This window comes from Nipponia nippon, unplaced genomic scaffold, assembly GCF_047370975.1.
Source record: "Nipponia nippon isolate SJK-2023a ecotype South Korea unplaced genomic scaffold, ASM4737097v1 scaffold_19, whole genome shotgun sequence".
NCBI lineage: Eukaryota > Metazoa > Chordata > Aves > Pelecaniformes > Threskiornithidae > Nipponia > Nipponia nippon.
In genome coordinates this window covers 4,560,995-4,583,341 of record NW_028262335.1, presented here as the reverse complement: position 1 = coordinate 4,583,341, position 22,347 = coordinate 4,560,995, and the positions used below count along the sequence as shown (strand labels likewise).

The following is a 22,347-nucleotide window of genomic DNA, read 5'->3' as shown; positions in this document are numbered from 1 at the left end:
TACTAAGCTAAGAGGTTCACAAAACCAATCTGAAAATAAATGTCAAGATTGCTTTAAACAGGTTTTCAATATGATTTCTAATAATTGGATAGAAATAATATTTTTTCCAGTGCTCCTTGATAAGCATGCAAAATTCTTTATTTGCTTATTTGCTTTCTGAAATTTTATGTTTTTCCCTTTGGCAAGTACAGTAATTTACAAGCTTACATCTTGTAATTTAATTAGGGTGCTGTTCTGAAATACCTAGAAGTGACTCCTTCCTGCTTATTTTGTTGCCTTGTATCTAAAACAGATCAGAAAAGCTATCAAAAGCATTTCCTGAGAAAAGCTCATTGCAGATGGAATTTAACACTGTGTATTGTCCTCATGATTATAGACAGCAACCCAGAAGCAAAGGTGACTTTTTTTAAGAACAGTGCAGAGTTCACTTACTGTGTTCACTCAGCCTGTGGTTACATGACTATTTTAATCCATCTTAGGTCTGACTCTTGCTCAAAGGAGTATTTCTCCCTCTGCTGTCCATAGCAACTGTGTGGCGAGGTGGATCATGGACTTAATGCAGGTGAAAACTGACCCAGGAAAAATAAATGGTTAGTTTTCAAATAGGTGAGGTCCTGATCCATCTTATTGCACAACTGTATAAACGATAATGCCAACGGAGCAGGAGGTGTGGAAACATGTACCTGAAGGTAGAAATGTTTGTGTATTGGCAGACAGGTTTATCATGGTTTGAAGTGGTCAGATAGCTAAGACCTTGGAGACTTCTGTTTTAAGAATTCATCTGTCTGCACTGGACAGTACCTAACTCTACAGACTAGCTTGTATGATGACCAGAAACAGAAGTTACCTAGTCAGTATAGCGTTTGCTTCCTACAGTGCCATTCATTGCAGCAATTTAATAATGCGTGTCTTTTTCACACCAGGGTAAGAGATATGGTTAAATTGGGGAACAGATCAGGAAAAATTGCTCACAACTGATTATCTGCTGCATTCATTTAGCATAAATGAAGACTCAGCTAACGCTGTGTGGTTTGCAGGAGTTCCTTTGAGCAGCGAACTAAAATGACTGCAGAGGATTTTAATTCATTTGGACATACAAAGAGCAGTCCCAGCAAAATAGCGTCCTTGTAGGCATCCAGTTTTGTAAGAAGTTGAATGTCATGGTGAGATCAGACTTACGCATCAATTTCATGGGAAGTATGACTATTATTTTCTATGTATTTGGAAAATATTTTGGAGAGCCTAAAAACAGTGTATCAATGACAGCCCCACATACTGGGTGTGTGGTCTTCATAATTTTTGCATGTCTCTGTATGCCTTTTTTTTTTTTTTTTTTAAGGAAAACTGGAACTTCAGGTGTCAGGTATTTTATTGTATACCTGATCCAGCACAGTACAGATGCAAGTAAATTCTGGAAGATTTGTTGTGAAAAGGTGGTAGGTAGGACACTGTTTGAAGAGGCCTGTTAATGAGTGCTGCAGTATAACTGTTAAAGTACGTTTTCCTGGCAGTGGGAGTAAGACCCCAAGGGAATGTAGAACAGTGCACTTCTTCACCCTGGTAAGCCATGTTTGCTCTGGTCTCTTTGTCCACTGACTTAGCTAGCTTTTTCTTTGGGAAGAGGGAGGAGGAGAGAGGAAGGACTCAAGGAAGACTGCCCCTTTCTAATCGATGATGTACTGAAGGAAAACAAGGCTGTAACTGGGATATCTTAAATCAGCAACATGCTGGAATACCCTGCTAAAGTCAGCCTTCCTCTGCCATGGACAACGTATTTCTGCTGGGTGTTGTCTCTACGGAGACTACATCGTTAAAGTTCTGCTTTTGAAGGTTTCTTTTATTTAACCTGATTGACCTGAGCAACTTTGTGCAGTTCAGACACTATACCTGATGTTTCTATATCCTTGGTTTTGTGGGGAAGCTGAACAAGGCTTTGGGCCTGTGCCTCGTGCAAGGGCTTTCAGTGTCAAAGCTGTAATATGCATCACTAAAATGCCAGGACTGGAGGAAAGAGCCATTTAGAACTGAAACGGAGTTTTTCTTGAGTTTTTCTGCTTCCTAGGTGGAATCTTTTGCAGACGTTTAATATTGGTAAATAGGTGATTAAGTGAAATGTAACTTTTTTTTAGAGGATCTCAGTTGCTATCTCTATTCTTCTTTTCACACTGAAAATCTAATGGGCTCAAGAATGTTGTTTGAATGTTGTTTATGAATGATAATATCCAGCTACAGCCCTAAAATTACTAACCAAAGCACAGAAGCTTTGAACAAAACTGAGTAAAATTTACATTTAGCAAGTATTTTGTGATAGGTGCAAGTTACATATGCATTCTGTATTGTCCTGCTATACCTTAGAGTGCTTTTACAGTCTTTAGAACATAGGTGTTCGGACAATCTGCTTGTTAAATTCTTTTCTGAATACCAATGCAAATCAATTTTACCTCATACATCTTTTCCACTTTTTATTTGAAGATCTGAGTGTTTTCTGGATACTGACTAATATCCAGCATGATATAAGGAGTTAAATATAAACTTATACCCAGGGAAGAAAAACAGGAGTGTCAAAGTGGTAGTGAGGCAACTTTTCCTACCTCCCGTGCTGAATATCTAGTTGTTCTTCAGCAAACTATCTTCTAAATGGGATTTTTCTGCCTTCTGCAGTTTTGTTTCTGTAAAATTAACTGTTTTCAAGACCCAGAAAAGCTTTGGGAAGGGTGCTTGAAAACAAACAGCTTGTGTCAAAGAGCATAATCCTGATTTGTTCTGTTTTGCTGCCCCCACTGTTAACTTCATAATGTGTTGCTGCCATAAACGTGGGACAAGCTTGCACTTTTCAGTAGTAATACTGAAACACAGGCAGTGCTGGAATTTAAAAATAGGTTGTCAATCTGGTTTTACACTTCTCACCTGAAAACTAATGCTCTTTGGGGAATGTCTTGTAAACTGCAGGCGAAAGAACCCAGAGGTTTGGAATTCACTGCTGCTTTCTTCCTAAGCGGACAGACAAATAATACCTTTTTTCTGCTCCTTCAAGGAGTCTGTTTACTGACATGCAAATACGTGATATTGATAAAATAGTTGCAGCTTGCAATTAATGCTGCTTTGTTACAAATCATGACTTCAGTGTCACTAGGCACAAATTTTAGGAATAGGCTGCTCTTAAGAGCCCTCGCCATTTAGATGTTTGTAGAACTCATTCAGCTTCCACTGTTATTGAATGCAAGGCTTTTTCTGGATTATTTGGAATTATGCATATAATTTTCCTCCTACCATGCTAGTATCTAACACTTCTCTGAAGAAGTCTTCGTTGCACAGTTAATCCATCTGTTCGTATCCTGATGCTCACCAGCCGTGCTCCAAAGCCATTGTATTGCTTTCCATTTGCTGGTGTTGCACGTAGTGCATGTTGTTAGGACTTATTGGGTGCTTATTTTATTCTTGTGGAGAAGGAAAAGTACTGATAATTTCCCAGTAAATTGTGGGAGGTTTTGTGGGAAGACTGTGAGAACTCGGATTAGTTTTGTCCTGTATCCTCACCCAAGTTAACTCCATTGTAATGATCCAGTATGAAGTCCTGTTCTGATAGGACTGACTTTAGAGGAGCTTTGACAAAGTCTTAAGGTAGTATACAGAACAATCTTGTAAGAGATCAGTTTGCTAGTGCTTTTTTCTATGGGAGTGAATCTCTGAGCACTTCATGGATGCAAATTTAGTTTTGTTCTCTGTGTTGCAATGCAGGTAAGCATTCCTATGTTGCTGCTGCAAGGGGAGGTAGAAAATGTGATTATCTGTAGTCAAATGTGAATATTATTAACATTTATTTCCTAATGCATTACTAAGAATACTTAAGAGCTGGATTGAAAAACAGTATTTCCTCTCCTTTTCCATCCAAATAATTGTGTAGTGCCTTCTCATCTCTGTAGTAGTAATCTTGGTGGTGCCTTTTCTCTAGGAGTAGCCCACCGAAGCCAGAGCAGCGAAGGAGTGAGTTCACTCAGCAGTTCTCCATCTAACAGCCTTGAAACACAATCTCAGTCTCTCTCTCGGTCTCAGAGCATGGATATTGATAGTGTCTCCTGTGAGAAAAGGTAAAACATGCAGCTTGTATAAGCCGGCAAATATTGCGCAATGCTAATCATCAAAACCACTTACACAGGAAAATATTCTGCCATTTCTCACTTCCAGCCATGTTAATGCAATAGGGTCAAATGCTTAAAAATGACACACTGTTTAGACCACTGTAATACTACTTCTATTCTGGTTTTAATGGGAATTCCTGACCTAAAGTGATAAAAGACAAAGCATTATCTTAGACATTAAGTGATGAGCATGTCTGGTGGGGATGATTCAGCCAGTCTATTTAAAAAAGAAAAGGTTACGGGATATGATAGCTGTGTATTTTGTATCGCTTGCTGAAGAAATTTAGTATTGTGTTTCTTGAATTCAAAATAAATGTAATATGAGAAACATTTATCAACTAGGGATTTCAGTTGCTGTTTGTGCATATGGCTGTTCCTGTTGCATTGGGTTTTTTCTGCTGCTTCTACTTACAGTGACACTCCTTCAGTCAGCATCTTAGAGGACTGTCTGTCTTTGTACGAGTTAATGGGCTTCTTCTCGTATTTCCACTTACAGTATGTCCCAGGTAGATGTGGATTCAGGCATTGAAAACATGGAGGTCGATGAGAATGATCGCAGAGAGAAGAGGAGTCTGACGGATAAGGTTAGTCTGTTTCCTGTTGGCTGTTCTCTTCCAGACTACATACGTATGTTGTTGTAACATCGAGCTTCAGGATTTCGTGGGAGAACCTGTTCAGATTATGCAATTTGGAGTTAACAGCGCTGTGGTTTTGGTTTTCAGTGTAATGCTACTGTTAAGTAAAAAGTTAACTTTATTTTATGAAGACTTCACCTCAGACTTTGCTTATATTGTTGCGTTTTCCCTCACTGACGTTGCCTTACATGGCTGCAGCTTTGCAATCTGTAATATTTCTGCGGCTTGCCTTGCATTCCCTTCTTTATCAAAAGGGACGCCATTGTTTTTTGGAGAAATTTCTTTACTAGAACTGTGTGTAGTAAGTGTTCAAAATAATGGAATAGAAACGGGAACAAAGGATTTAGGATGGGGGAGTGATGCAGAGTTTTAGCTTGCAGTGAGTTCGGTTATCTCCATATTTTGAATACATGCTGTCGAAAGGATGGAACTAGCCCTCAGATGTTATCTATGAACAATTTCTTCACTGCATTTCCTCATAAAAATTTGTGGGAAGGAAAAAAGTCAAAACTTCCGATATCAAAGTTGCATTTTGATTGCCTCAAATTGGTTTATGAATGATATTTGAAAACTCTGAAGAAAATGTTTTTGTTATATATCCTACAACAAAGTGACCTATTAATGCCCAGATCTGTTTTTTTAATACACAGTAGGCCTGAAGAAATATTTTTAAGACACTGCTGAAGATTGTTGCAGCTTATTTGTGTAGCATTTAGAGGTCTACCAACAAAGTACTGCTTCAAATGTTATGTATGCTGAAGATGTACTAAGATTTTCTATGTACTAAGATTTTCTTCTTAATGATATTATGAGAAAATAAATAAGAATATTTAGCTATCAAGGTTTGGACAAGTGGTAGAACCCTTTGAAGTAGAAAAAGAAAGGAAGCAAGTATAAAGCTCTAATTCACTCTTAAAGTTGTCCTCTCTGTCATTTGATTTTAAGGCCCATGTGAAATAAAGCCATAAAGAAATGGGGCATCAGTCTAGTGGACAGAAGTTTCTACAACAATTCTTGCAGTGCTCATTAGATGTCTTTGTTTATTCCTGCACTGTCAGTAATAAGGTCAGTTGGTAAAAGCCTGGCTTAAAGCCATGTAGCAATAACCCTGCCACAGAATCCTTTCCAGTCAATTCCTAGCTGCAAATCAGGCAGTTGGACAGCTTGCATTGTGCTACTGTGAAATAAATAGCTTGGAATCAAGGACAATATTGAAGGGGGGGCACTGGAAAGTAAAATAAAGCTTTGCAAACTTGGTTCAATTCCTCTTACTCATTTGAAGACACCAAGAAGTTAAGTTGATAGGAGACAGCATAGTCCTCATTTATGAGCAAAAATTTTCTTGCCTGGTTATCTGCATGCAAAATGATGTCAATAATAAAGCCTTCTTTGCAGAAATAGGCAGAAGTCAAAGTATTTGAAAACAGTAGAATACTAGTAGAGTCATTAAGTCAATAAAAACGTATTAATGTGCCAAAAGTTATGGTTTCTTAAATGGTTTGAGGGAAAGCTTTCGAAAAGGATGCAGTGCTGGTGGTTGCTGGAAATCTCTCATAAATCTAGGCTTACCTAGTGGCCATTATGTGGCTTCAAATTTAAAGAAAAAAAGGGAGCTTTTTAGTGGCAATGTTGGTTTTCAATCTGCATTTTGTTCTTCCCCATCGACTTATTCTTTTCTGAAAGAAAAGAGTATTACTATCTCAAGAAGTATGATATATAGCGGTATGACATGCACTTGTATTAGTCAAAGATCAGAAATTTTTTTTTTGTCTAGGAAATATCTACAACTCTCACAGGAGAACTCTTGCGGGGAAAATAGCCTCACAGCTAAAACTTTTCCATCTTTGAAATTCTGTTCAGCTGAATTGTCCGTTTTGTGTATTATGTTGCTTTTTCAGTATTGGTAGAAGAGTGTGGGGGGTGACAGAGTTATGTTGCTGGCTTGTCATGTATGTTTTGTAAATGTTTTTAAATGCTACCTCTCCTCACATTGCAGGGGTAATCACTTGAGTTTTATTTCTTTGTATTCCACCATTTTATCAGATGCACGCTCAAAGCTGCTTTAGGATTGCAAGAACCCTCCCATGTAACCTTTGCTAGCTGCTATATGTGGTAGCATTCTTTTTAGAGAAACTACTTTTTCATTTTAAGTACAGTTTACATGATGTTCCTTTTATGGAAGAAAGGGGAACGAGGCAAATTCTTGAGTCTTCTGTCCTGGCTTCATTGAAGTGAAAGATGTCTTTATCTTGGGCAAAGATTTGAAACCAGGAAAGACTTGGGGAAGCTCGCTTCTTCCTGTGCTTCCATTTTTACAAGAAACTCTTAAAATACCTGTGCATAATGAAAATTTGAATCCCCAATTAATTACTTAAAGGAGAAATCATAGGTATCTTGGTTAAATTTCCCTTCTTAACATACTGTTTTCAAACCTGTTTTGGGAATTTCCTTCCTACTAAATTTGTGTATTTCTGCCACATCTTTTCTGTGTCTCTCTTGTGTTTCTTCAGCATTTTTTCCAAATAAATTTTGACAAATATATCTGTATTCCTTTATAAGTATACAAAATCTGCCATTAAGAGTTAATCTAAAGCCATTTAAAGAAGACCTGCATCTGATAAAATTGTGACTTTACTAAGAAAATTGCAAATAAGTTGATTTTTTTTTTTTTAACCCCCCCTAACCAAGGAACCTCTGTCTGGGTCTGAAGTATCTGAGGAGCAAGCTTTACAGCTGGTCTGTAAGATCTTCAGAGTCTCTTGGAAGGACCGAGACAGAGATGTTATCTTCTTGAATTCACTCTCTGCCCAGTTTAAGCAGAACCCAAAGGAAGGTAGGTATCTGAACTGTTATCATTGTTAGGGATTGTTTCAGGTGAGTGGCATGTTCCCTACTCTTATTCTTAGCTTTTTCTCTCTTTGCTGCAATGCCAGAGCCACCTGCTTGAGGTCTTTCCTTGATACCAACATCTGCTGTCAGAGAATGTAGCAGGAAATGGAATCCCTAAAAAGGAACGTGGGGACCGATGGTCATAGCTCCTGTTTTCGTCAATTGCTGTGCTCTTGTTGGTTATGTTTTCTGTTGCCAAACTAGTGTGCTCATGTTGCAGTGTTGCTGGATTTTTTTTTTCAGAAACTTTTTACTGACTTAATGGGTTGTCTTGCATCATAATAGACACTTAGCAGTTAATTTGATAAGCTAAGAATTCCTGATTATTTTATATAACTAATTATATTTTATATGTCAACTATATGACGAAATTAAAAATTGTTATTTTATGTGTGGGCATATGTGGGGCAGGGTGTGTGTGTGTGTGCCTTTTTTTCCTTTATGACAACTTGCCCAACTCAACAGCAGGGTGGGAAAATATGAGAGGGACAGACAAGACAACTTTAATAATCAACAACAACAGTAGGTCATCTGTTATCTTTTGTACTTTCCATAAAAGTGATGTTTTTGTGTAGCTGTAATTTCAGAGCCTAGTTAATATAGACAGAGTGATGGTTATAAGTAAGTATCAGTCTATTGTTTTTGCCAAAAGCAGCACTTAGTTCACAGAAGTCAATTACTGTCCTTTTTTAGTTGAAATCCCTGCTAATGTTTACATCTCTGACTAACGTGTAGATGGAGACAGCAGGTGAGGATACTAACTCTCTTCTTTTATTCTTAACAGTGTTTTCAGATTTTAAGGACTTGATTGGGCAGATTTTGATGGAAGTGCTGATGATGTCCACCCAGTCAAGGGATGAAAACCCATTTGCTAGCCTGACAGCTACATCACAACCAATCGCTGCAGCTGCCCGGTCTCCTGACAGAAGCCTGATTTTAAACATGGGCTCTAACCCAGGAAGCAGCCCTATGTTCTGTAATGTGGGCTCCTTTGGTTCCAGTTCGTTATCCAGGTGACTTCTGATTATAACTGAATACTGATTTCACTTGAATATTAATTGGTAGACTAGAAGAGAGAATGGCATAGAAATGTCCCAAGAGCAACAACTAGAATAAATTTTTAAAGTTCTTCACTCTTTTTCATGTGAATGTCCTTCCATTTCACCATTTTTGATTACATTGCCATGGCCAGAAGTGTATTTGACAGGTTAAAGCCATGTAGCTGATTCCTTCTGAGAAGTATCCCTAGCTTGCATCAGTGAAGGCTATGGCTCTTAAGTGTGTAGATTGTGACATAGTTTTATTCAACATTAGTAAAAAGGAATAATGTGTGTGAGCTGCAGAATTATTGCTGAAGAGTCATCAGAAGAGCAAGGTCTTCTCTTGCTCATTTTATCTTTTTCACCCTTCTTCTGCATATCCTAAATCATTGCTTTTTTTTTTCTTTTTCCCCTGTAACTGGTTTAGTCTCTATGGGACTAGTCCAGCTCCTACTACCAATTTCACAAGCTATGTACCAATGACTGGTTCATCTCTTACCCCACCAGCCAGTTCAGTTGCCACTACATCTGTGCCTTCCATTACTGTCAGCTCTCACCTCACAGCAACAAGCCCTTCTTGGATGCAGCCTTCCTCTCCGAGGTACCGGCCATACACTGTTGCCCATTCTGGAGGCTTTTCAGCTTCTTCCATCCCGCGTTCCTTGAATATTTCCATCCCATCTAGTTCACCAAGTCCTCCAGCCATGGCTGCTAGCCCTCCAGCCATGCCAGTCATCGCATCCAGACAGAGACCCACAACAATGGGTCCACCTTTGTTTACTGCTTCACCCAGTACCTTGCGCAGGCGTTCTTCTTTACTGAACAGGATCCCTTCTAGGTATTTCACAAGAACAAAAGAGTGTGTTTAACGTGTGCCGTGCAGGGTGTGGCATAACCGTGCAATTTGGGAGAACTTATGTTTGTGCTGAGCTCACCCTACTTACCCTGAGTTGATTTCTGCGTTTTGATTTCTGCTAATACATTGACTTGCTAACAAGCCATCTTTGCCAAAATATTAAACCTGCTTCTGTGAGCATTTGAAGTGTGATGCAATTACTTTAAAGGTAGCAATATTGTTTTGATTTCTTCCTCTTTTTGCATCCATTCCAGTTAAACTATTAGCTTTCTGTTCCGTTCTACTGCTGGATAGTAAACCAAACAGACCTCCTGCTTTAAAATCAGTTTTCCAGTAGGGCTTTAGTTGGTTTGTTGAAAGCTGTTACTTGCTGGACTGTGTTAGATTTGATTCCCTGGTGCATAGATTTAAATTACAGATTAGCCTGTTTCAGTATCCCAGGCCAAGTACTGTTGCATTTTCTCTGTTGGCTGCTCCTGAAATCCCCAGTCCCTGCAGGAGGGAGAAATGAGCAGGCAAGGTTTTGAGACCATTGCTTTAAACTTCAGTAGCTTAGAACTGTAATACTTGTTATTCAGTCGTATCTAAACATTCCTACTTCAGCCATAATTTTTATTAGGTCTTCCAAATCCTTTTTACATTTTTGGCTTGTGAATGTGTGGTGTTTTCATATGTGAATAACTTGTAGTGTAACAGAGCATGTTAGTATAGCCTTGGTTTTACTAACATGGAGTTATCCGTTGTCTGCATGTTTAGAGAAGATGATTTTTGGCAGACTTACAAAAAAAAAGCTAGCACTTAATTTTTCTTTTGGCTTAAAAGATCTGATGGCCTTTTTCATTTTTGTTGTGGTAGTATATACGACAACCCTTTCTCCCTCCTCCTTCTTGCCGTTTCTGATGTGTCTGAGGACAGTAGTGACGAAGAAAATGAAGATGATGATTTTTCTTGTGTCCAGTTTGGGTCCAGGTATTGGAGAAAGAGAACGTAACCTGCATGTTTGGTTGCTTAGGAGCTAACAGTCTGTGTAGTGTCAAGTGTTCTTCAAAGTAACTTGGGAAATGACTAAAGCCAAGGAGATGACTTGGATGCGTTTTTAAGATGGTGTATAAACATGTATAAAGAATGCTAGTTAGTCAGCTCTTTTTTTTGAAGAGATGACTAAGATAAAGTAAATGTTAGTCATACTCCCTTTTAGGTTTAATGAGCATGGCTTCTGAAATGATGTTTGAGTGGAACTCCTCATTGATTATATGAGTAGAAGGAATATTATTCACCTATGGTTGTAATTCTAAAACCAGTGGTACGTCACGTGCATGTTTTCCTATCAAAAACTGGAAAATGAGGACAAAGGTTAACAGGTAAAAAAAGATACAGTGGCAAATAGCCAGCTGATGCAAACAGTATGACTTTGAAGATTCATTGCTGCTTGACAGCTGAGGATCACCCCTCTAGCCTGTAAGGAAAATACACCTGAAAGTTTAATCTGGTCCTTTGATGTAGTAAGTAGTAGAGGCTGATGTAGTTGGAACAGCCAGGAATGGAGGGGGAAGAACAGAATATTTTACTGTAAAGCAGACGTGAATTGTACAGCAAAGCCCTTTCATTTGTGTGACATTGAGATATGTGAAAACAAAATGAGAATTGATATCGGTGAGTTCTGTTTGCAAGCTAGCCAGATAGCTGTGCAAAAAACCTGCAGAACAGTGGATATGCCAAGGAAAAAAAAGCTTTTGGAAATGTAAATGCAGGGTAGGATCTTCTCTAGTTTTACATTTCATTGCAGAGTAATGCTGCAATGTCTTGGCTGATACAGCAATGTTTTCCTATTAGGACTAAGGTTTTGGTTTAAAAAATGAGCAGCCTTCCTACAAAACTGTTTGTCATATCCAAGTGATTTGTGTTCTTCATTAGTCTGTTTGTGAAAATGATTCATTTCTTTCTTTTCCCATTAGAACTGAACATTCATCAGCTTCACCACATGCACCAAAATTCCCAAAGAAATGCCCCGTTCTTTTGTATCAACCCAAACTGGAGAAAGTCAGACTGTTAACTAGAAGACCTTCCAATAGCATCTCCTCTTTTCCATTCCAGTCTCATTTTAGGAGGGTGAACTTTATAACACAGGTTTAGGGGTTTCTGTGTACGTGGAATTTAGGATTATTTTTCCCCACCGTTTTGTTTAATTCTTACCCTGTTGGCAATTTAATCCAGATGTTGGATTGAGTTGCAAAGCCTTTGGTAAGGGTTTCTGAGGCTGCTATGCTTCTGGAGTCTCAGTTTGTAAATTATGTCCTGGCATTCTGCAGACAGCAGTAAGATGTTAGTTAAATTATAAACACAGTGACTGTACAATTATGCAACAACTTGCATTCTGAAAATACCAAGGCATTCAATATGTGTGTGAAGGATGTGTGAGCTTTGCATTAGAATAACTTCGGTTGCTGCTGCAGTGAAATCATTAACAGAATGACTAACTATAGAAGTAGTATTTTTTATATAAATTGATGTTCTTAAAAGGATAGATTTTAAGCTGAATGTGAGAAGTCAAGAGGTTTAAAAGAGACTGTAGAAAAGAAAACGTGTGCATGATTTCATGGTTATTGGGTACTATTTTAATAGAGCTACGTTTTACATGGATTAGTTTTAATTGAATAACTGAGAACAAATTTTCTCTGCAAAAAGAGATTGCTGCTATTAGAAGTTACGTTTCTTAACATGCTGAGCTACCAGATGCTTAGCAGTAATAACCTTTCCCTGATTTATTGGTTGGGCTGTAAAGCTTGCACAATAGATTTCCACAGCTTGATTATTAAAATGTAAATTATTTTACAGTTTAAAGGAAATTCCAGTTACGACACAGTCTTAAACGCAGCTTTTTAAAAAGCTGCATTTAAGGAAACAAATACTCTTGTTTTCCAGTTTAAGGTCTGGGGCTTATAAATCAGTCTTCATTTAAATCCACCCTGACTGTACACAGGCTTTTCTTTGAGGAGTAACAGTAGACCATCCATGTAATTGCTATTTTTTTAATTCCATTGACATAAAATGAACGTATCTTGTCTTAATTCCTTCTGTAAAATAAGGATTTTGCTTTTAATTAGCTTTGCCAAGCTGTTATGTAGAGAAGAATTCTGTTAACAAGTCTGAGATTGAGAGTCGTGGGGTCTGTTCTCACTTTTGTATTTAATTTTTCTGTTTCAAGCATGGTTTTGGTTTTGTGGATTTAGTTTTTGTGTTTACAATATCAGTGTTTTCTTGCCCCGCCCCAAAGCTGTGCTACTTAATGGAATGGTGTATTTTACCTTCAGGGAATTGAAATGAACTGAGTTGAAATTAATTGATCTTTAATGTGGAAATCTTAAAAGGAACAGTTGCTTTGATGTATTGCTTCCTGTTTTGTTTATTCTCCTTTCTTCCTATATAAAGTGATTGTCTGTAGCCCTGTCTGTCAGCTCAGGTCTCTGCACTGGGAGGATCTTGCCTTCCACGGGCTGGCTAGCATTAGCAGAGTTGGTGAAATTTCTACCATTTTGAATGCTATATACAGAGATTGTGCGGCGGTTGCATCATGGCATGGAAGTGTTGTGATGTCCTGAGCGTCCAAACAGTTTTGATGTCAGGTACAACTTAAAGGTTGTTCATTTTCGCTGTTGCCATGGGAGAACAAGATTTATTGATTCCCATTAGTCATGCACCTTATTGCTGTCTTTCAGATACTTATTCATTTAATAAGATAATTGATTCTTCAGTCATGTTACAGTACAGGTGAACTTTCAGAATTGGACAAACTGTTAAATGGAGAGCTCTTCATAGGTCACAGAAATTATCTTCATTATTGAGCCATGCGTGTGATGGGATGGAGTCTTCAGATAATTGACAGAGGAAGTCAAGAGCTCATGAATTACTTGACTGTGCACAAGTGAAGAACTGTACCTAATGCTTTGTTTCTTCTTCTTGTGTGTTTTAAAGTATGGGAGGCTCTGGCAGCTCAAGTGTTTCCGATTCCTGCAGTGACCACTTCACCATTGAAAATTGTAAGGAGACAGAGATGCTGAACTACCTCATTGAGTGTTTTGACAGAGTTGGAATAGAGGAGAGAAAAGCACCAAAGGTATATTTCAGATGAATGAAGTCGTATCAGTGCTGTCACAGACACTCCTCTTCCCGTTTAGTGGGGAAGTTGGTGGAAACTGATAGTTCCTTCTTGATGGCTTTGTTGTAGAAATAGATCTATAGAATTATAAGGTCCCTTTGACTCTTACTAATTCATCATATGTATGTTTTACATCTCTGAAATTAGCACTGTGTTAGAAACTGTCCTTCCCCTTTTGATCTACTGCATTTTATCCAAGTTTATTCCATGTAAAACATACTTTTGTGAGACCAACTCCCTATCAGTGTTCTATAATGTGCTTTAAGCTTTTGCTTCTGGGGAAAAAACCAACACTTTATATATAATCTGAAAGGTTTTTAGCTGGAGTAGCGCTAATCTTAGTTTGCATATTACATTCATACTGCATGAATAAATTTATCATATATCCTGTCTGTTGTGTCTCTGAATACTTTTAGTTTGTATTAAAATAAAGTTATTTTCATCAGATGTGTAGCCAGCCAACAGTTAGCCAGTTACTGAGCAACATCCGATCACAGTGCATTTCACATGCTGCTTTGGTGCTACAGGGATCCTTAACGCAACCAAGGTAAATACAGCTGATGTTAGTCATGAAAGTTAGATTGTTCTGGGATTTTTTTTTTTCTTCTGAGAATTAGATAAGAAAACTAAGATCAGTTGTTGGACCAGGATACATTTATGTGCCAGAGGAATAGTTTATTGCTTTACCATTGGAGACTCTTGTTCCCACTGATGGAGGGTAGTTTACGTGTGTTCTAATTGTGTTTGGGATAAAATCATCCAGGTTGATTTGAACAGTTTAAATGGGGAATCTGAGTTAACCAAGCTGTTTTCTGCCTTATCTCATGCATTGACTGTTTTACTTGCAGATTGTTGAGGCACTATTCCTCTGAAAGTTAGTAACCAGTAGAGCTGCATCTGAGAAACAGTCTTATCAAAATGTGTAGCAAAAACTGCTAAAGTAGCATGGCACTTGTTTACTTCAGAGAGTTTACCACAACAGATTTGGTAGTGTAAATCTGTGTGTAGACATTCTACACTAAATCAAGACTCTGAGATTTCAAGTGTAGTTGTTTCAACAGCAGTTGTTTAACTAGCAGCCTGTTTAGTTGGAACAGTAAAAAGGCTTTTAAAATAGGATATGTGACTTACCAAAACCTCCATAATTTTGTGTTTCCAAACAACGCTTCTATAATCTTTAAGGGTGCACCAATTATCCACTGTGCTTTAAGATTAGCTTTGTCTTTATGTGACCCAACATTAGGGTAAGTTTTATGTATGTAATAAGGAAAAAAAGATACTTTTTCAAAAATTCTCCTCCGGAGCATTTAAAAGTAATTACTGTATTAATTCAGAAACGACTAATGTTATGTTATGTTCTTAATCTGGAAAAGCAAACATCAAAAAATGTTATTCCTTCACTAGTTGAGTTTAACAAAGGGTCTTTTCATTAGAGAGGAGTAGAAGGGAGAACCAATTACTACGCAGAAGCTGTTATTTTCTTCCAGCCTCATTAAACTAAAGTGTGATGTTGGCAGCAGCATCTGTTTCAGAATACCCTTTCCACAAGTAGCTTGAGAAGACAAGGTTAGTTACTTCTGAAAGGAGCAGGTGTGTCTACATGTTGATAATCTGCTTTCTGGCACATCCTTAGATGTGATTACTCTGACACTTTTGCAAATATTACTACAAATACTACTGCAAATAATCAGTAGTTTGGGATTTTTTTTTTTGTACAAATAAAGGTCATTGCAGCAGCAGTCTTTGCTGGTACCATATATGCTGTGTAGGAATCTCCCATTTGGCTTTATCCAAGAATTGGTGAGAACAACTTATCAGGATGAAGAGGTGTTCAAACAGGTAAGGCATAGTTAAAAAATAAATTGTATCATATGATTCTACTATTTGTGATATCCAAGAGAGTGGATTTCCAGAGGTTTATTCTGCATCTCACAGTTCTATACCTATTACTTCAGGGGCTAGTAACCTGCTAGGCACTTGGAGTTTGTTTTTAACTCATTTAGCATTTTGTGAAAAAGACTGACTTTCATTACTTACTGGTTCTAACTAAAAGTGCATTTGTTAATAAACAGGGAACGCTTACGTAATGTTGAAGTGAACTACTCAGAATATGCAGGCATACATTATAGGATTGATCTTCGTTTTTCTTCCTTCCGTGCATCTGTACAAAATATCCTAAAAATGTATGTGTAAGACAGCAATCTTCTGTAATCATACTCAAAAGTTTTATTGTTTTTTCTACCTTGCCATCTTTACCCTCTTTGCAATTTTAATAGCTTGCATCTAAGGTGCTGAGAGCATTTTACAAATCTTAGTTCATTAAATCTTCATATTTTCCAGAGGAGACGACTGAGAAACATTAGATGGCTTATTCTGTGTGTCAGAGTAGTTCACTGAGATGATAAAAAATTGGAACTGGTGGGCCTGGTAATTAAGATACAAAACTAGCAAACTTCTAGTTAAAGCAGATCAGTGAGGTTGTAATTGTCTCTAATTAGCACTCCTGTAGTATTATGTGACTTAGCTGTAAAGGGGCCTTCAGCATGGTATTTGATCCTTCCAATTCTGAAAAAAATGGCATTACCTAATTTTTATGTGTAGTGCAACTACCTTTTAATAATTTGTATCTCTGTCTGGACACCTTTTAGTAGAGGTTCATGTGATTGAAAGTACATTGAAGCCTGTCAAAAAGTGCGTACGGAAAGTGTTAAAGGTCACCTACCCTGGAGAAGAGAACCATTCCTCTAGCTGAAGCAGACAACAACCTCTTTATAGTCCTTTTCTGTAATATGATTTAATACTATTCCTTTTGTCCCTTCATAGAAGCAACACAATATACTTTAAATTTAAAATTCAGCGGGACCTCTTGTTGTTATTGTTGCAAAATCACTAAAGTTTGTTTTGTGAGGGTAGAGTTGTCAGAGCTATGTGATTGGGACCTACTAATTGGGTATAATTACTTTTGATTAATCAGTTCCTGTCATGTCACTTCCTCTTTCATAACAATCCTTGACCACTGCTTATTATCTTTACTCTTCCCACAGTTACAACTTACCAGCACAAAACCAACTTGCTTACATGACATGCAAAATTAAAGCTATATTATTACCCCAAGTGTATAGGCAAATAAATTATTACCCATTTGGGCAATCAAGTTGTTGGACACCTCTACAGAACTTGTGCTCTCCTTTGTGTTTATAATATACATGCTTGCACATGTGCATACAGTTCTACAGCGATCCTGTATGAAATGTGTGTGTGCTTCCCTGTGTGGTTTCCACATGCAGAGAACTTGACGGAACACCACCAGATTTCTGTTGGTGTGCTAACATTACTATTTGTCAGCTTCAGCGTGTATCTGGTACCTTTGGGTCCACATCTGGATGTACGTGTCTCTGGGGTTATTTGGTTTGCAAAGTGAATGTTTGGAAACAGGTTAGAATGGGATCAGGAAAAATACATGCAAGTGCTTGGAAATAAGTTTTCACGGGTAAGTCGTTGTGCTCCGACATCAAGTCAATACATCACTTACACTATAACAAGCAAGCTGGTTTTTAGCTTTGAATAATCTCTTAAGCGTTCAGGCTTAACTGATACAAATTTAAAGAAAATATCTTAGTTTCTTTTGTGTAACTTGCAGTATTTGAAGAATGAACAGGCATTTCATGCTGTGTACAGTAATAGTGTCATTTGATTGCTTCCTATTCTTAAATAAAGTAACCTACTTCTGTGTTTACAGATCTTTATTCCCATCTTACAAGGCCTGGCTGTAGCTTCCAAAGAGTGCTCCCTTGATAGTGACAATTTTAAATACCCCCTTATGGTAAGGACTGTTCATTTCTAGAAGCAGTTTCTTTATGATTACTGATAAGTTATGCAGATTCTGTACAGGAACATTTTGTACTTCAGCATTTTTGGGCTTGCTTTGGTTAGTGGATTACTATTAAACTCTACGTTGGAAGCTTAATGTGGTATGAGATGTGTAAAAGACCATTAAAAATCCAGTTGAGTCTGAGGCCAGTAATATCTTAAGCTTAATGTACATAGTTTGTGTAGTGGGCTGTTCAGATGTTTATATGTATTGCTCTGTATGGATTAACCAAACATACGGATTTCATCATGCATGCTAGTTACAATACTGTGGGTGGTTATAAAATCCTGCTAAGCTCCTCCCAATTTAAGTCTGGGAAGTAAGGCCCAATATCCATACCAATGTTTGTTGGGCTCACTTTTGTATGTGGGAAACTAAAATCTATTGCATTAAACCTAAACTTATTTGAATTGGTGACTATTTACTGTAGGAAAATGTCATAATATTCCCTGGCTGCAAAGTTGGGGGTTATATTTTTAGGGTTTTTTTAAGTGCATACTTTAGTCCCTAGATCTGCTTCCCTCCTACTGCTTTTATTGACAAAACAAAAAAGTCTCTTTTGAAAAGCGTGCTTGGCCACAAAAGAGCAAGCTAAATTCTTGGCTAAATTGAGCACTGTCAGCTAGCACCTTCAGATTTTAGGATCTTCAGTGTATGATGCCAAAAAAGGCTGTTACATCTCAGTTTTAATTTGTACTTCAGGAAATTAGCTGGACTGGGGTGCTGCAAATCAAATTGACTAAGCAAGTCTGGTACTTCTGCAGAAATAACGATTTTTGCTGGTTCTGTGTTTTCCTGCTCTTCTGTTGTTCCCCCCTCCATTGAAATTGCGAACTGTTGCAAATTTGGCTGTTGGCTACAAGTAAGGGCTACTTGAAAATGGTATTCCATTTTGATCATCCCTAGCTGGCACAGTGTGCACCAAAAGGATGGGATAGTAGTTACTAGCTATAGTATAATTGAAGAATAAGAACATGTAATACAGGAGAGGCAGGATATGTGAAAGCCTACAGTATTTTTGCGTTTTCAGAATCATCTGTTACAATGGCTTTCTTTTTTCTGTGCTGCAGTTGAAAGTGAGTTAGAGATCTTGGATAGGATTCTTTGTTTCTGGCTTCTGTGTTCATCTGACATTTTTCCACTCTGATTCAAAAGACAAAGGCCTCGGTGTATGTATAGAACAATTGCTCTATTTATTATTGTCACTGACTTTTACGTGGCAGTTCAGGAGTCCAGCAAAGGCATTGTTATGTTCTGAACAAACAAACAATTTGCACAGCTAATTTTTGAAATAAGTGCAATAATTTATTACCCTGTGAGGCATGTTAGCTTTTTTGAGACAACTTGGAACAGATGTAAAAGCTAAAATGGGAGCAGAGTTTGGCCTAGCTCTTTTTGGACCTCTTCACCATTGTAGAAGATGGAAGTTTTTCCACTGATTAGGGGAAAGAGGTTTGGGTCTTTCAGCAGTTAACCATGTTAAGCTTTTTATCTGCAGACAGGTTTCTTAAGAATTACACACAAAAAGTAATTTTTCTTGGGATTTCTTTACAGGCACTATGTGAACTTTGTGAAATCAAGTTTGGGAAAACACACCCTATGTGCAGTTTGGTAAGTGTATCCAGTCTGGTTTTTTTGTTGGGTTTTTTTTTTATTTTCAAGTTAGAACAACCATGTCACTGATTTTGTTGTTACATCGTACGATCAACATTGATAATGTTCTTCAGAACTCTAAACATGGGCTACTGTAGTATCTCATGCTAAACAATAGTTTAAAGTAAACTGGTAAAGGGAGTCATTTTCCCTGACAATTTAGGAAGACTAGGACAAACAAGCCTTGCTTAGATTGCTGAAATACTAGGAGATGTTTCCATTTAGCTAGCAGCATGACTGAATGCTGAGGAGTCGAGGGCATGTGGCAAGCACTGAAAGGTGACGGTGCAGATAAAGTAGTATGGCTGACACGGCAGCTTTGATTAAGTTGCTATTTCTTCTGTTTTCTAGGTTGTCTCTTTGCCCTTGTGGTTGCCTAAATCTTTAAGCACAGGCGCAGGAAGAGAGCTGCAAAGACTTTCCTATCTTGGAGCCTTCTTCAGTCTCTCTGTCTTTGCTGAAGATGATGTAAGTGTTACAGAAGGATGTTGATAGTAGCCTGGTGGAGGTTTTTTGTTTGTTTGCTTTTTGTTTGGTTTTTTTTGTCTTCCCCAGTATATTTGATACATTTGCCAATAATGCATTCTACTTTCAGAACAAAGTAGTTGAAAAGTACTTCTCAGGGCCTGCAATTACTCTTGAAAACACCCGTGTTGTTAGCCAGTCTTTGCAACATTACCTGGAATTAGCAAGGGTAAGTGTTCTCGTGTTTAAACAAAATGCCAAAATATTGTGGGTTTTTTGGCCTTGACATAGATGAAGAATATAATCTAAAATAATCTAGCACCTGTATTAAACAGCAAATCTGTTAGGAAATGGCTGAAGGGAATTAGGAAAAAAATTAGAGTGCTACAAATATTTGTGTAATGCTGTAAGTCAATTCAGAAAGTAACAGAACAGTTAGTCATAGATTATAGTTCATGTTAAAGGATGAGTGGAAAAAATGCATACTGTATTAGTAGTTTGTGTGTTGCACTAGTCTATATATACATCTTTCCTGTAACTCATTTCATAGCTAATATATGCATATAATGTTGACAATAAGACCATAACAGAAGTTGTAGTTAGTTTTGTGGAATTTGTAGAACATAAAAATATGGAGCAACAGGAAGCAGGAATGTGATGTTGAGAAGTATGTGCAACCTGACAGAATGTTTACTTCAAATTCCAGCAAGAGCTGTTCAAGATTCTACATAGTATTTTACTGAATGGTGAAACTCGAGAAGCAGCTCTCAATTACATGGCAGCTATTGTCAATGCCAACATGAAAAAGGCACAAATGCAGGTAAATAAAAGCAACACTCTTCCTGTAATTCATGGACCTAGTCAATGCACAAATAGCACTAGATGGCTCGTGCAGTGGTGACTCTTGAGTGGAGGACAAAAGAATTTCGAATGCCTACTACAACAGGCAAGAAGCCCTGTCATCAGTCTTTATCTCTTTCAATACATTTCCCATTTCTGAAATTATTCTGTTTTACCTATTTGATCAGTTTATGTTGTTTCCTCTCTTAGGACTGACGTGTCACTTCATTAACAGGGGGTCTATATTAGATGTTTAAAGCTCTGTACTTCCCCCCAGTCTATGGGGGCTTCATTCATTCCAGTTGGCTATGTTTAAAAAACTTTCCAGCTGGTAAGTTGCTAGGCTTTGTTTGTATGGTTTCTGTAAAAGGAGTAGTGCAGATATGAACTGGCATGGAAACAACATGTGAAACAACAGGGATGTTATTTTGCCGTTGTTTAATTAACGCATTGCACTCGTTTCCTGTGATAAAATCTGTGCACGAATCCTGAGCAACTGAAGTTTGCATCATTGTTGTCTTCAAGTCCCCTTTTCAAAAGCAAACATTTGGAACCATTACTAGGAATATTTCTGTGAAATTCCAGTGAAGAAGTACTAGGAACTTTACACTTAAGATAAAACGAATTGAAGCTCAGCAGCTATTTGAAACTCTTCTGTTGCTGTCTATATCTGTGGCAAACCATTCTTGAAAGAGGCCCTTTCAAGCCCTTTCAATTTCTTAGGTCATCTTCTACTTCTTTTTATATATTCTTGAGAATGACTACTTGAACCATAGAGAAAGATAATATGTAAGTTAGTAAGTGACCATCTCATTATCACAAAGGTCTCCTTACAGATCCACGTCCTTCATCATTTCTCCCTTGTCTTGAACTTTCATAATTCATTTACGCTGAATACTGTTAAAGCAGCAGAAAATACCCTTGTACTTCTAAGCTTATGTTTTCAACTATTTGCTTTCTTACCCCACAGACAGATGATCGTTTGGTATCTACAGATGGCTTTATGCTCAACTTCTTATGGGTACTACAGCAACTAAGTACGAAGATAAAGCTGGAAACAGTTGATCCCATGTACATATTTCATCCCAGGTGTCGTATTGACCTCCCAACAGATGAGACAAGAGTGAAAGCAACAATGGAGGATGTTACAGCCTGGATTGCTGAGCTTTGTGAGTACTGTTATTGGGATATGTTAAGCATTTACTCTGCCTTCTGTTTTTGATACAAGAGGTACATAGGTGTACTTGATTCCAGCAAATAATTCCCCTGTTCCTAAATGCTTTTTCTTGATGCTATCTGCTCTTATTTGTTTTAAAGAAAGTTGAGTTCAAGGTCTCACTCCTAGATAAGGCAGTTCATTTTTTAATTTATTCACCTATACTGCTTTTTTGTTTGTTTGTTTTCTAGACAGGGATCCGTCTCCATTTTCTGAGCCGAAATTCCCAACAGAATGTTTCTTCCTAACCCTGCATGCCCATCATCTCTCAATCCTGCCAAGCTGCCGTCGGTACATACGTAGACTGCGGGCCATCAGGGAACTCAACAGGTTAGTTGTTGTTAATTATCTAGTGCATCTGAGAGTCCTAACATCATAGCAATGTCGTCTTCTCGCCATGATGGCAAGTCCTGTAAACTTAATGGAAATTAGAATGGCAATTTGGGTAAAACTGTTGCTGAGTACAGATCATTTTAACTATTTGTTAATCTGCTGCTTTTGGCCCTTACGGAGTTTTGCTTACATTCAGGGACTGTGGCTTGAATCGGGAATTCAAATAACAGTGGGATGGAGGATATTAGTTAACA

At 37.8% G+C, this 22,347-nt stretch overlaps 1 protein-coding gene across 3 annotated transcripts in view; it reads left to right on the top strand.

Moving 5' to 3' along the window:
• Positions 1–22,347, top strand: part of UBE4B (ubiquitination factor E4B) — a 42,252-nt gene that overhangs the window by 7,408 nt on the left and 12,497 nt on the right. The window contains exons 3-18 of one of the 3 annotated variants that reach the window (XM_087755232.1): positions 3,953–4,088; positions 4,636–4,723; positions 7,463–7,607; positions 8,448–8,676; positions 9,131–9,541; positions 10,415–10,528; positions 13,532–13,673; positions 14,162–14,262; positions 15,440–15,554; positions 17,455–17,538; positions 19,141–19,197; positions 19,591–19,707; positions 19,835–19,933; positions 20,411–20,524; positions 21,515–21,713; positions 21,952–22,090. In XM_087755232.1, the coding sequence (XP_087611358.1) occupies positions 3,953–4,088; positions 4,636–4,723; positions 7,463–7,607; positions 8,448–8,676; positions 9,131–9,541; positions 10,415–10,528; positions 13,532–13,673; positions 14,162–14,262; positions 15,440–15,554; positions 17,455–17,538; positions 19,141–19,197; positions 19,591–19,707; positions 19,835–19,933; positions 20,411–20,524; positions 21,515–21,713; positions 21,952–22,090 (2,290 nt within the window). The remainder of the gene's footprint in view (positions 1–3,952; positions 4,089–4,635; positions 4,724–7,462; positions 7,608–8,447; positions 8,677–9,130; positions 9,542–10,414; positions 10,529–13,531; positions 13,674–14,161; positions 14,263–15,439; positions 15,555–17,454; positions 17,539–19,140; positions 19,198–19,590; positions 19,708–19,834; positions 19,934–20,410; positions 20,525–21,514; positions 21,714–21,951; positions 22,091–22,347) is intronic. The other 2 variants (XM_009460937.2, XM_009460938.2) reach the window with 2 other exon arrangements.